This window comes from Pseudonaja textilis, chromosome 4 (assembly GCF_049901715.1).
Source record: "Pseudonaja textilis isolate UNSWEBS1 chromosome 4, rPseTex1.2, whole genome shotgun sequence".
In the NCBI taxonomy this organism is placed as follows: domain Eukaryota; kingdom Metazoa; phylum Chordata; class Lepidosauria; order Squamata; family Elapidae; genus Pseudonaja; species Pseudonaja textilis.
In genome coordinates this window covers 82,088,563-82,101,097 of record NC_141993.1, presented here as the reverse complement: position 1 = coordinate 82,101,097, position 12,535 = coordinate 82,088,563, and the positions used below count along the sequence as shown (strand labels likewise).

At 39.8% G+C, this 12,535-nt stretch overlaps 2 protein-coding genes across 5 annotated transcripts in view; one reads left to right on the top strand and one right to left on the bottom strand.

The window, feature by feature from the left end:
* KCNMB2 (potassium calcium-activated channel subfamily M regulatory beta subunit 2) overlaps positions 1–12,535 on the bottom strand; it is a 245,348-nt gene that overhangs the window by 65,449 nt on the left and 167,364 nt on the right. The window lies entirely within an intron of this gene.
* LOC113439757 (neurotoxin 3FTx-8a-like) lies at positions 7,262–10,027 on the top strand. The gene is made up of 3 exons (XM_026705738.2): positions 7,262–7,418; positions 9,065–9,175; positions 9,727–10,027. Exons 1-3 carry the CDS (start codon positions 7,364–7,366, stop codon positions 9,819–9,821), a joined length of 261 nt encoding a protein of 86 aa, XP_026561523.1. The 5' UTR covers positions 7,262–7,363; the 3' UTR covers positions 9,822–10,027.

Below are 12,535 nucleotides of genomic sequence, written 5' to 3'. Positions count from 1 at the left end.
TATCAGCAAAGTTCTTTAAAAGTATTAGTGTAACATAAATGGTTAAGATGTTAGACCTGGACCAAGGAGGAAGAAAAGGAAAGGAAAGAAAAGGAGGAGGACTAATCAATCAAGGTGAATTGAATTTTCTCATTTTCTAGATAATCTCTGTCTTTTGTGCAAGCCCAGATATCAAAAGGACACGTGGTTACAGTGGGACATATGAGCGTAAGGTAATAACAGTAATTACATTCAGACTTGCAGCTACACCTTTCATTCTGCAGTGTTGTAATTGATTTACACTTCGATTGTTATTTAGAAAAGGTCCATCCAGCAATTGCCCTGGTTCATGATGATAACTAACAAAATTATCCTGATAGGTGTTTTTGTGAATTGCACAGAGGCACCTACCAATTCGATAATTCTCCTGCCTGGTTCCTTTAATTTGGCCTTTAACTGGCAAGTCCTAAAGGGGGGTGACATTTTTACTAATGTGAAATTCAATTAAAGTGGCAGGTCCAAGTCTAAATCTTAATGAATATAATACATCCATTCATCCATCGAATAGGATAGTGGTTAGAGTTAAGCTCTTTGGTGCAGGTGACCTGGGTTCAAATTCCAGCTGGTACTAGTAGGGTCCCTGGGCAAAGTCTGTTAGGAATATGAGTCACCTAACAGCTATTTGGGTTAGAAATATATAAACCAGGATAAACATTCTAAAACTGTAACTTTAAGAAAATGCAAAACTGTAATTAGGTGTGGTTTCTCAAACGGCCATAAGATGGAGCCAGAAACCTGGTTTGTCTTAGTCTGAGTCTCAAAAGAGAGTGTGAGTGTATCTCTGTTTACTTCTGTTGGAAAGTATTTCCGTTCCTCCATTTCTTCTAATTGACTGATATTACTGGATTTAATGTAAGTCTGTTACTGAACTGTTTTTTGACACTGGACTTTGATATTTGGATTATCCCTGGATTGAAAACTGACTGATATACCTGTGGATGACTTTGGATTGCTTATTTTGGACTTTGCTTAAACCTTTCTGGAAGTAAAAACCTACATTTACTGTACAGTGTATCTGTGTACTGTGTGTGTATTATTCAAACACTTCTCTCAAATACGTCTCCCTGTATGCGCTCATTCTCCTAATGGGGAATTACCTCAACAAAGTCCTCCTTAATCTTTCACCTGCCTACCTCAGAGCAACTAAGACGATTAAGGGCCTGGAGCAGAGGTTTTCAGCAGGTTCTGACCAGTTCTGGAGAACTGGTAGTGGAAATTTTGAGTAGTTATGGAGAACTGGCAAATACCATCTCTGACTGGCCCTGCCCCCATCTATTCTCTGCCTCCCGAGTCCCAGCGGACCGGCTGGGTCTTCTTTTGTCGCCCTGAACAGGAGAACGGAACTGGAAAGCAGGTTACTGGGGTGGGGAGGGAATGGGATTTTGCAGTAACCTTCCCCTGGAATGGGGAGGGAATGGAGATTTCACAGTATTCTTCCCCTGCCACAGCCACCAAGCCATGCCACACCCACCATGCCACGCCCATAGAACCAGTAGTAAATGTTTTTGAATCGCACCACTGGCCTGCAGATGAAAACATAGGAAGAACGGTTGTAGGAATTGGATATGACTAGTCTAGAAAAAAGAAGGACTAGAGGTGACAGCCGTGTTCCAGTATTTGAGGGGGTCAACTTATTTTCCAAAGCAATGGAAGGCAAGATAAGAAACAAGGGATGGAAACTAACCAAGGAAAGAAGCAATCTAGAATTAAGGAGAAACTTCCTGATAGTGAGAATATTAATTAGTGGAAAACTTGCCTTCAGAAGTTGTGGGTGCTTCAACACTGGAGGTTTTTAAGAAGACACTACACAACCAGCTATCTGAAATAGTATAAGGTCTAGTATATCTCCAATGTGCCTTCCAACTCTATTCTGTAACCGTAACAATAATTCCACAGATCATTAAATACTCCAGCAATTGATTGTTGTGTTTCTTTTCAGTGTTAGATTGGCACAAGTTGAGTTCCCTTCCAAATACCCCTCTTTCCCCCCACTTCTAAGTATAATCCATGATGATATACTCAGAAAAAAAACCCTTGACCTCAGATTTTGGTTGGAAATATCCATGCATATTTTCTTTTTTTGCTCCATCTCTTTGCTCCCAACACTTTAGCCATGCTGCTAAAGACCTTTGCAAAAGTGTATTCATTGAATGTATTGATTGCATTTTCTCTAAGACATTTAATATGGCAATCTTTTTACTGTTACCACAAAAGCTCTTTAAATTAGGCAGGATTGAGAGATGGAATATCTGTGGTGGCTCTGACAATATTCCAGAGTCATCCAGGAAGGACTTGTATTTAGATATTTCCCCTAGCTACCCAATATGATAAGTATTACGCTGCTCAATACATTAAATTGTCACCTTTAATAAGATGTAAGATAAAAGAAAATAAGTGAGAGTCGATATAGAATGAAACGGGATCTCTCTCTCTCTCTCTCTCTCTCTCTCCTGTCTATAGTTCACAATTATATAAATGATGTCCAGTCTATTACACTGAAGGGTAATTGTTCCTAGCTGCTCTTTTAAAAAAAATAAAATAAAATGGAATGTGTTACATGCATTGCATTTGAACGATGTCCTTTTATAGAATATTTGCATCTTGCTTCAAGTTCTCTTTCAAAGGAAGCAAGATAAAAGAGGTCATATCAATCAGTAAAACAGACACCTTTGCTAGTTAGCAACCTCAGAGAAAATGTTGGACCTATATGAGACAGGATGTTCACCTTCATCCACCTTTATGGGTTTTATCTTTAAAAAAACTTATGGAGCTTCACTCAGATGTCCCTAAAATCAGCCTGCTATTTCTGTAAAAATTCTTTGTGAATCTTGGTTTGGGGTTCCTTCCAGTTTAGTAACTCCTGTTCTAGATTAAAGTTGCAGAAAATTCTTAGGGTAGGACGCGTTCCACTTATTCTTACCACCCTTTGGAACTTCCCTGTTGTAACAGGAAGAGGCCCATTCTCTGGCAACCCCTGGGCTATGTGCAACCTCTGAAAACTTTGAATGGTATCCCTTCAGAAACCTTTAGAGATTCTTCCTCATTGGCAGGACACTAAACAAATCCTATTTAAAATGACAGGAGGGAAGAATTGCTACTGACATAACTGGAGATGAATCATGTTCTCTATGTTTGATTTTAACTCAGTGTGAATGAAATCAAATCAAATGTAGGTTTTTTTTTTCCAATCCCATTCACCACTAAGTAATGGGAGACAGCTCCCCAAAGGAATAATACAGTTCTGTGCTGTATTAGAAGCCGTGCATTCTCAAAGAGAAGTGAAACCATTATTTCTTTCTTCTGGGCAATGATGAGACCACTCCTGTGGTACAATCTCCAACTAAGCTGGAGGGAGGAGTTAAGAGGGGGACAAGCTTAGAATCCTTCCACTGCAGAAAGCAGAGCCGGTCTAACTTTCCCCAGAATACTTGAAGCCTTATCTGACTGTTCCCAAGGAAATGTAGTCAGTCTGGCGAGATTCTTGTAATATAGTTGACTAACAATAAAGCTTCTGCTTGACACTATTCATTCTGGTTGCTTGCATCAAACAATCTTGAAGACATGCCCTATAAGGTTAGGCAATGTTCAACCTGGAGAAAAGAAGGATTAGGGTAGACAAGTTAGCTTGTTTGGGTACATGCAGGAAAGGTACAGGGAAGGCAGTCAAGAACTATTTTCCATGGCTACCAAATAATAAGACCAGAAATAATGGATAGAATTTGTAGCTATTCAAATTTTGTTTAAATACAAGTAACAACTTCCTAAATTCACCACAACAGTGCAATAGCCTATTTTTGGAGGCTGTGGAATCTCCTTTTCTGGAGATTTTTAAGGTGTTAGATAATCACCTATCATAGATGGCTTAATTGGTTTGCCTGCGCAAAGCAGCAGTTGGACTAGATGAGGTAAGTGTTCCCTTCTGATTTTACAATCTTATAATTGTGGAATTTGTTTGTGTGTAGTGGGGAGTCATAAAATACTCAAAGGCCAAGTCCACAACCCACAGGCAAGCTTGATAGGCTCTTTGCTTGTCATGATGAAGCACACTTGGGTAATTTATATAAAAGAGGCATTTTTTGTACCATTTCATATACCAGAGTCATGGTGCGCAGTGGCTAGAATGCAGTATTGCAGGCTAATTCTTCTGATTGCCAGTAGTTCGATCCTGACTGGCTCAAGGCCTTCCATCCTTTTGAGGTTTGGTAAAATGAGGATCCAGATTGTTGGAGGCAAACCCTGTGAACTGCTTAGAGAGGGCTGTAAAAGCACTATGAAGTGGTATATAAGTCTAAGTGCTTGTGCTATTTCTGGTTGGCTACATGCTGTATCCTCTTTGAGATCAAACTCCTCTTTTGGGCATTAAAACTTCTATAAAAATCTATAAAAAACTTCTATAAAAATCCAGATAAAGTATAATGCACATTAGTATACGTATGACTTATAATTCTACATTAAAATTAATGAAACACAGTGATATTTCTTTGTAAAATAGCAAATAACCCCAAATTAAGCATCCATACCTGCAAATAAATCTGCTGGGGGCTTTCTCTAAATCTGCTGGGGGCTTTCTGTTCTATATTTCTGAAGCTTTTTCCTTTTCTACATTAAAAAAAAAATCAATCTAAATGGCTTGATAATCGAAAATCCTGGGCTGCATTTTTTCCTCCTTCTCTAGGCAAGAAAGGAAGTTATAAATAAATTATGTAGGTAAAATCTTTATGGGCTGAGACCTGATAAGGGCAAATTTGTCAAGTTCAATTTTGTTCATTTTTCTGATTCTCCAACCTTAAATTAAGTTCATGTTATTTCGGTTTGCAAAGAATAAAATCTGTCAGAAAATCTACACTGTACAAGTGTGTGAAAAAAAATCCTTAAGAGTATGTGCATATTTCTGGGAATTTTAGCAATTTCTCCATACGTTTGCCTAGGAGAAGGAACTTATAGATGAATACACATTTTTGTATGATTTCTGTGGAGCTGCAGTATTACCCGATATAGAAAAACACAGATGTATAGCTGTTTTGAATGCTTTGTGGGCTAGGGAAATGGGAGATAAAATTAAATAATAAATAGTACACAAGGAGGAGGAAGAGTTCAAGTTATTCTGATGAGATCCTGATAGAAGTTCTTGTTCCCCCCTTTTCAACTTTATGTAGGTTTTGTAAGTTATACTTTAAACTAAAAAGCATGTTGTGGAAGAACATTCCTTCTGTGAACATTTTTTTCACAACGTTCTTTTTTAGTTAATGTATAACTTACAAAACCCTAGGTCTATACACATGTGGAAAAAAAAAGTCCCATGAAACAAAATAGGGCTATTTAAATATTTATGCAGTTGAGCAGGACCAAACAAGATGACATTTGATTTGATCTATATTTGCACATTTAAACAAACGCTATATAAAGCTGAAAGGCAGGAAAGACAAGCTGAGCTAAGGGAAGTGCTTCTTCACACATAGCACAAACTCACTACCACAAAGGACAGTGATATACAGGGAGTCCTTGACTTATGACCAAAATTGATGCCAGAATTTCTGTTGCCAAGTGAGACATTTGCCCAAATGAGTTCTGCCCCATTTTATGATCTTACTTGTGCAGATGTTCAGTTAGTAATGTGGTTTTAAATGAATCTGGCTTCCCATTTTGAAGATGGGGATGACCGTGGCTAGTGACCATAGGTTTGGCAAGGAGTTGGTCCTGAAAGATTTTTCAAAGATTATGCTTAGAGGTTCGGCTATGGCACTGGACAGCTTTTTAAAGAAGTAGGCACATATTCTGTCCAGTCCAATAGATAGAGATGGTGTTAGATTGTTAGTGCTTGTTCAACATTGTCTTCTGTAAAATTGATACGTATTAGATCATTTTAGTTGTCTGTGGTTCAACTAGGAAATATTGGGCTTGATCCATTGCTGTTTACAAATACTGAGCCAAAGAATGTGTTAAAGATGTTGGCTTTAATGGTGTCATTCTTGCAGTCTTTACCATTAGGTCCTTTCAGGGGTGGGATGGGCCTTGAGTCTTTTAGTTTGTTGTTTACAAAATTGTAAAAAGCGTGGGTGGAATTGGTGCGTAGAAGATCTTCCTCTTGTTTAATGTGATAACTGGTGCATTCATTCTTTATCTGGTGGCATAAAGTTTTGTATCGGCTTTTAAACTTGGCAACATGACCAGATTTGTTTTTCTCCCAAAGGAATTTCTTTTTGGATTGGAGTTTCCTTATTATTATGGGTAGTTTGTTTTTCCTGGTTTTGGGAGTTGTTATTGGTATATATAGTTTGATGACTCTTTTCACCTCAGGTAAAAATATGTTGTTATGGTCTTCAACAGCATTGCATCCAGTGAATAAAATATGCCAATCAAGAGATGAGAGATCGTTGTCTATAAGATCATAGTTGCCTTTTTTGAAGATATAATTGGGGATCCTGTCGTTATGGTGATTTTTGTGAGGATGTATGTTGAGACAAAAGTCAATCATGCTGTGGTCACTGTTGGAAAAGGGTACATTAATTTGTAGTCCGTAAATTGAATTAAAACTGTTGCAGAAGATGAGATCGAGGCAGTTGTTAAGTCTAGTGTTGTCAGCTACTAAACTGTTTTGAATGGATAAGATTTGGGTGGGGATTCAAATAGAGTTTGTCTAATCAGCTGAGTAATTGTTGACCTATGACTCGAGGCATCCCTTGAAATCATCTGTCCTGCTGTTCCTTCTGGTAGTTTTGTACCAGAAACCCTACTGCCATGTTTGACAAATGCTCTGTCTGTCTCCCTTGTTTATCCTGACTTTTGGATCTTGCAAATCCTTTATCGCAGTGGCTAGTTTTAGAGAGAACCACTCATGCTCCGATTTGCTCAATGGAGGCCATGTCTCTTGAAGGAAGGCAGATCTACAGTGAGAGGTTGGAAGATTCAGAGAAGTTTCCCATTTCATTAACTGAAGTACAAATGAAAAATAGGAAGGCACTGAACTTTGCAGAGAGATATTTTGTTTAATTTTGCATTATGTAAGGATTGTATAATCTTGTATAAACACAGGAAGAGATGCCAATTGTCCAGGTGCTCAGGTTTTGTATGCAGAATAGAAGCATTTGCTTTGAAGTCTGGGAATGTTTGGTTCTTCACCTTATCTGATCTGGCCTCCATTTTATTGTCGGAGGCAAAAAAGCTACACCCCCTGGCCTTCCCTTTCCTGCCAAATCTCCCTGTTCTTCTCACTAGACATTCTAGAAATCCAGCCCCACCTACCCACCTCCATCTCAGAGGGGTATAAATAAGCGTCTGCTTCCATCCTGGGCTACACTTTGCAAGCTCCAGAGAAGATTGTGAGATGAAAACTCTGCTGCTGACCTTGGTGGTGGTGACAATCGTGTGCCTGGACTTAGGTAAGGCTACCATACTTTGATCTTGGGTGGCAATCAAACCCAAAACAAAGGGGAAGAGTAAGGGAGGGTATTTGAGGCAGTTGTGGTCCCTTTTTTTTCAGTGGGACTTTCTTACTGTTCTGGTCTGCACAAGGATTGTCCATGGGAACCTTTGGGAGAGAAGAGGAGGTCTATGTTTGGAGAGCCGGCCATGAGACAGGGACTTTTTCCAGACTGGCATTCTGGGGTAGACTGCCTCTGAAAGTAGAGGTTCCTTTGCGTAGTGAGTTCTGCCATGGGATTACTCCAGGGAATGAGATGAAAAATGTTTCTGCTCACCTCTCTCTGGCTTTGCCATTCTTCAGTATTTTGGATGGTACAGCCAAAGGGGACCAGAGATGCCTCCTTCAAGTCAAGCCTGGACATTCCTCAACATCAACCTGACATTGGTTGCTGCTGCTGAGATTTCTGAGACTCCTCAAACTTTCATACAATCTTGGGGGTCTCCAGGGGTGGGATTCTACCAGTTCTGTCCACCGCGGTAGAACCGGTTACTCTGAAGAGCAGCAAACAGAGACAATACATAGAACCGGTTCTATGTCTGCTGCTGTTTTGGCCCACCCACCCACCAGGGCTCTTACCTGACCTTTATTTCCTGCTTTTTCAACCTCAGCTGCTTTGCATGACACAGCTGTGATTGAAAAAGCAGGAAAAAGGGGGGCTTTTCCAATGGCTGGGCACCTGCTCAGCTGTCTAGGCAGCTAGTTGACAATGATATACACACTCGCACAGCAAAATGTAAAATCACCGAACCGGAAGTTACACTGGTTGGATCCCACCCTTGGGGGTCTCCCATCCTAAGATTAACCAACACCAACCCTGCTTAGCTTCCACAGAGAGACCAACTACTTAGGTTTCAATTTGCTTTTATTTCATGGCCTGTTTCAGAAGTGGTTAGGGATTTTTTTTATCCTGGCTTTTATCCCAGCTATTGCAGCACAGTGGTCAAAATGCAGTATTTCAGGCTAATTCTGCTTACTGCCGTCAGCCTGCAGTTCGGTAGTTTGATCCTCACCTGCTTAAGGTTGACTAGATTTTCCATGCTTCTAATGTTGGTAAAATGAGGACCCAGATTTTTGGGGACCATAGGCTGACTCTATAAACTGCCTATAGAGGACTGCAAAACATTGTGAAGCGTATAAAAGTCTAAGTGCTATAGCTATGTAGTTTTGTAATGACTCAAGGGAACGAAGAAATCTAGTACCCCTTCCTCCCATTTTCCCCACAGCAACAACCCTGTGAGGTAGGATGGGCAGAGAGTGGATGAATAATCCAAAATCACTTAGCTGTCTTTTATGCTTAAAGTGGGACTGGAACTCACTGTCTTCTGTTGATTGGCCCAGAGTCACCTGCTGCTTTTCATGACCAAAGTTGGACTAGAACTCACTGTCTCCTGGTGATTGGCCCATAGTCATCCAGATGGCTTCCATGCCTAAGGTGGGACTGGAACTCAGGTTTCCTATTTCTAGGCCCATTTGATCTTTCTAGAGAAATTTTCACAGCTGACCTTAGTATGAAAAGATGTATTATCTCATATGTAATGAGATTACAAGATCAGAAAAATAAATATCAAAGTAATATTTCTATATTTTATATCTTTCATCCAGGATACACCAGGAAATGTCTCAACTGCTCCACACGGTATTGTACAACCTTTCACACTTGTCCAGTTGGGCAGGACCTATGCTTTAAAAGGTGGTATGAGGGTAATCAATTAGGTAAGCACAGTTCTTAACTTCACTCACAGCTTTCCTTCTTCTTGAATCCAGATTGGAGCTCCCAAATGCACCTGAGAACTGGAGGTCACGTAGGACTTATCTGTGCCCTGCCTGGGTTCCCCTGAGGTCATGTTCTGTTGCTGGACAGTCTAAGGAATGCAAGAAAAGGGGCGATTGGACTGAGGAACCCCAACTTTCTCAGCAACAGCCCAGACTGGAGTGGGAAACCCTTTTTAGAAAAATGGGGGGGGGGGGAAGGTTGGGAGACCTGCAGGTTTGTTCAGGAATTGTAGGAAATTGGATGAAGCCATGAAACATCCAAGAAAGGTTCCGTTGTCCCCGAGTCATGTCAAAACACTTTCCCAGAAATCTCTTCTTCATTCATTTACTCCTGAGTTTTGAGTAGAGGAGGAAGGAGATCTGCCTTCCTACTGAGAGGGGATGCATGAATGTGTACAGTGTGGGTTTACCATTTTGTTCGGCAACAGCCGCAGATCTGTTCTTTGGTATTTGGTAAAAAAAAATCATTCTTCTTTGTGTTTTCTTCATAGGATGGAGGGCCATCAGGGGATGTGCTGCTACTTGCCCTGAAGCAAAAACCCATGAAACCGTTAGGTGTTGCGCAACAGACAAATGCAACCAATAGCTCTACGAGTGGCTAAAATCCTTTTGCTCTCATCCATCATGGCCATCCTTGAAAATTTATGCTTCTGGCCTTTAACACCAAAGGGTTCACAATCCTCCTCTCCCCTGCTTTCTTTGACACCTCATCATCTTTCCCTTTTCTCTTGTTCTGTAAGTTTCCTACTGCTAGTTCTGTATTCTGAGAATCGAATAAACTTCAGCATTCAATTCAAATGTTTTGATTTTTTAATTTCCCCCTCAAAACATCCCGTTTATAAAATCCACAGGTAGAGAGTCTTTCTCCAGGTTCCAGCAGGCAGTGATGCTGGGATGAGCAAGATTAGGTCCAATCCCTGTTGAATCATGGCTTGGATTGCCTAACGGGGTAATAACCTTACATTCAGACAGGATAAAGAAAGAGGAGAAACCGACAACGGAGTCTTTCCTCAGTGAAACCTCAAACTTCAGGGCTGCTCCAGCCCTCCCTTTCTTTTCTCTGGGGAAAGCTGAGGGGAAGAGGAAGATGCCTTGAAACAGAGGAGGAGGATTTGGGGTGAAGGATGGTAGGTCCCTTCTCCATCATGCCCACCTGAAAGAAGAAACATCTTGATTCAACAGTTGACTTTGAAGGCTCTTCTCAAACTCTCTCAATCCTGGGTTCATATTTTGGTGGTTACACCTGGACATTGGTGCTTCACTGGCCTGATCTTTCCTCACTGCATTGGGTAGGCCGGGCTAAAGCTTTGCTGGTGTTCCTCTTCACACCTGGTAGACCGGGCCAAAGCCACGCTGGCCTAATTGGGTAGACTGGGCTAAAGCTTGGCTGGCCTGATCTTTTCTCTCTGCATTGGGTAGACCGGGCCAAAGTAACCCGAGTAGACTGGGATGGTCTGGATCTAACCCCATTGCGGGCTTTGAGTTTGACACTCCTGGACTACAATTATGTGGTCCTTCTGCAAAAAACATATTGGACTAAAATACATACTTTGTTAGAAGAAATGATAAAACAATATGTAGATTTGAAATCAGAGATATTTTTGGTGGGCATGTTACCAGATCAGTATGGCAAAGGGAAAACATATTTAATTTTACATGTACTAATGGAACAAGAATTGTGTTTGCACAGCAGTGGAAAAATGAAGAAATCCCTACAGAGAAAAATGTGATTAAAAATATTAGAATGTGCTGAGAGGGCCAGATTAACACTTAAAAGACAAGGAAGAAACAGAATACTTTTTATCATGGGACTTGTTTTACCAATGGCTAACTAACAGGAACAGAGGTTACAAACCAAAAAGATTAAAAATAATAAACATTTTCTGATTGATAACTTTTCAAGATGGATAAACTAATTGCATTATCACTTTGTGATTAATATTGATATGTTTATTATGATTATTATTATGATTTATGTTGATTAACATTGTATTTGTAGTTAAAACTAATTATGTCCAGACAACACGCTGTTCAGATTGATCTGGAATTTTATAAAAGCGATATGTCAGCATTCCAGGGAACCGCCATTCCAATCAGTAACTCTGAGACAAGCATCATCTCAAAAGTACCTGGCACATCTGTGGAATTTCGAAACTAAAAGTTTCCCGGACTTCCCACAATGTCCCAAACTACAAACCATCCCCTTTTCTCTCATCATCACATCACATGAATCCCAAAGTAAGTTCCTCTTTTCCTGCACCGCACTCTTTGACCTTCCTAACAACAGAAGGAGTTTATAGATGAAATACACATTTTTGTATGATTTTTTTAGAGCTGCCGTATTGCTGTTTTGAATGCTTTGTGGGCTAGGGAAATGGGAGATAAAATTAAATAATACATAAATAATAAAATTAATAAAAGAATTAATAAATTAATAACATTAATAAAATTAAATAATAAATAGTACACAAGGAAGAGGAAGAGGATGGTTCAAGTTATTCAGATGAGATCCTAATAGAAGTTCTTGCTGCCCTTTTTTAGCTTTATGTAGGTTTTGTAAGCTATACTTTAAACTAAAAAGAATGTTGTGGAAGAACATTTCTTCTGTGAACATTTTTTTCACAACATTCTTTTTTAGTTAATATATAGCTTACAAAACCCTAGGTCTATACACATTTGGAAAAAAAAGTCCCATGAAACAAAATAGGGCTATTTAAATATTTATACAGTTGGGCAGGACCAAACAAGATGACATTTGATTTGATCTATATTTGCACATTTAAACAAATGCTAGATAAGATTGATCTTGTGGTGTAAGAGTCATAACCTCACCCTGAACATCAAAAAGACCAAAGAATTGATTATAGACTTCAGAAGATGCAAAGCAGAGCCTCTCCCACTATATATCAATGGAGACTGTGTGGAAAGAGTACATAGTTTTAAATTTATAGGAACTCATATTTCTGACAACCTTACTTGGTTGGTCCACACTATGGCCATTGCAAAGAAGGCCCAACAGTGCCTGCACTTTCTGAGGTTGCTGAAAAAAAGTGAGTTTGGGTGAGGAGTTGCTGGTTACTTTTTACTGTTCTACCATTCAGAGCATTTTGGCATATTGTGTAACGGTGTGGTATGCTGGATGCTCTGCAGTGGATAAGAAGATGCTCCAGAGAGTTATAAATACTGCACAAAAAAAATCATCGGTTGCTCTCTTTCTTCTTTGGAAGAGATTGCGAAGACCAGACTCCTCTCTAGAGCACTAAAAATCTCCACAGACCATTCTCACCCTGGACGTTCATA

Bases quoted from the DNA above. Each gene is read 5' to 3' on its own strand.
- LOC113439757 (XM_026705738.2), top strand. From the start codon at position 7,364: ATGAAAACTCTGCTGCTGACCTTGGTGGTGGTGACAATCGTGTGCCTG. The intron at 7,419-9,064 runs GTAAGGCTACCA...TCTTTCATCCAG, and splicing joins AATCGTGTGCCTGGACTTAG to GATACACCAGGAAATGTCTC. The intron at 9,176-9,726 runs GTAAGCACAGTT...TTTTCTTCATAG, and splicing joins GTATGAGGGTAATCAATTAG to GATGGAGGGCCATCAGGGGA.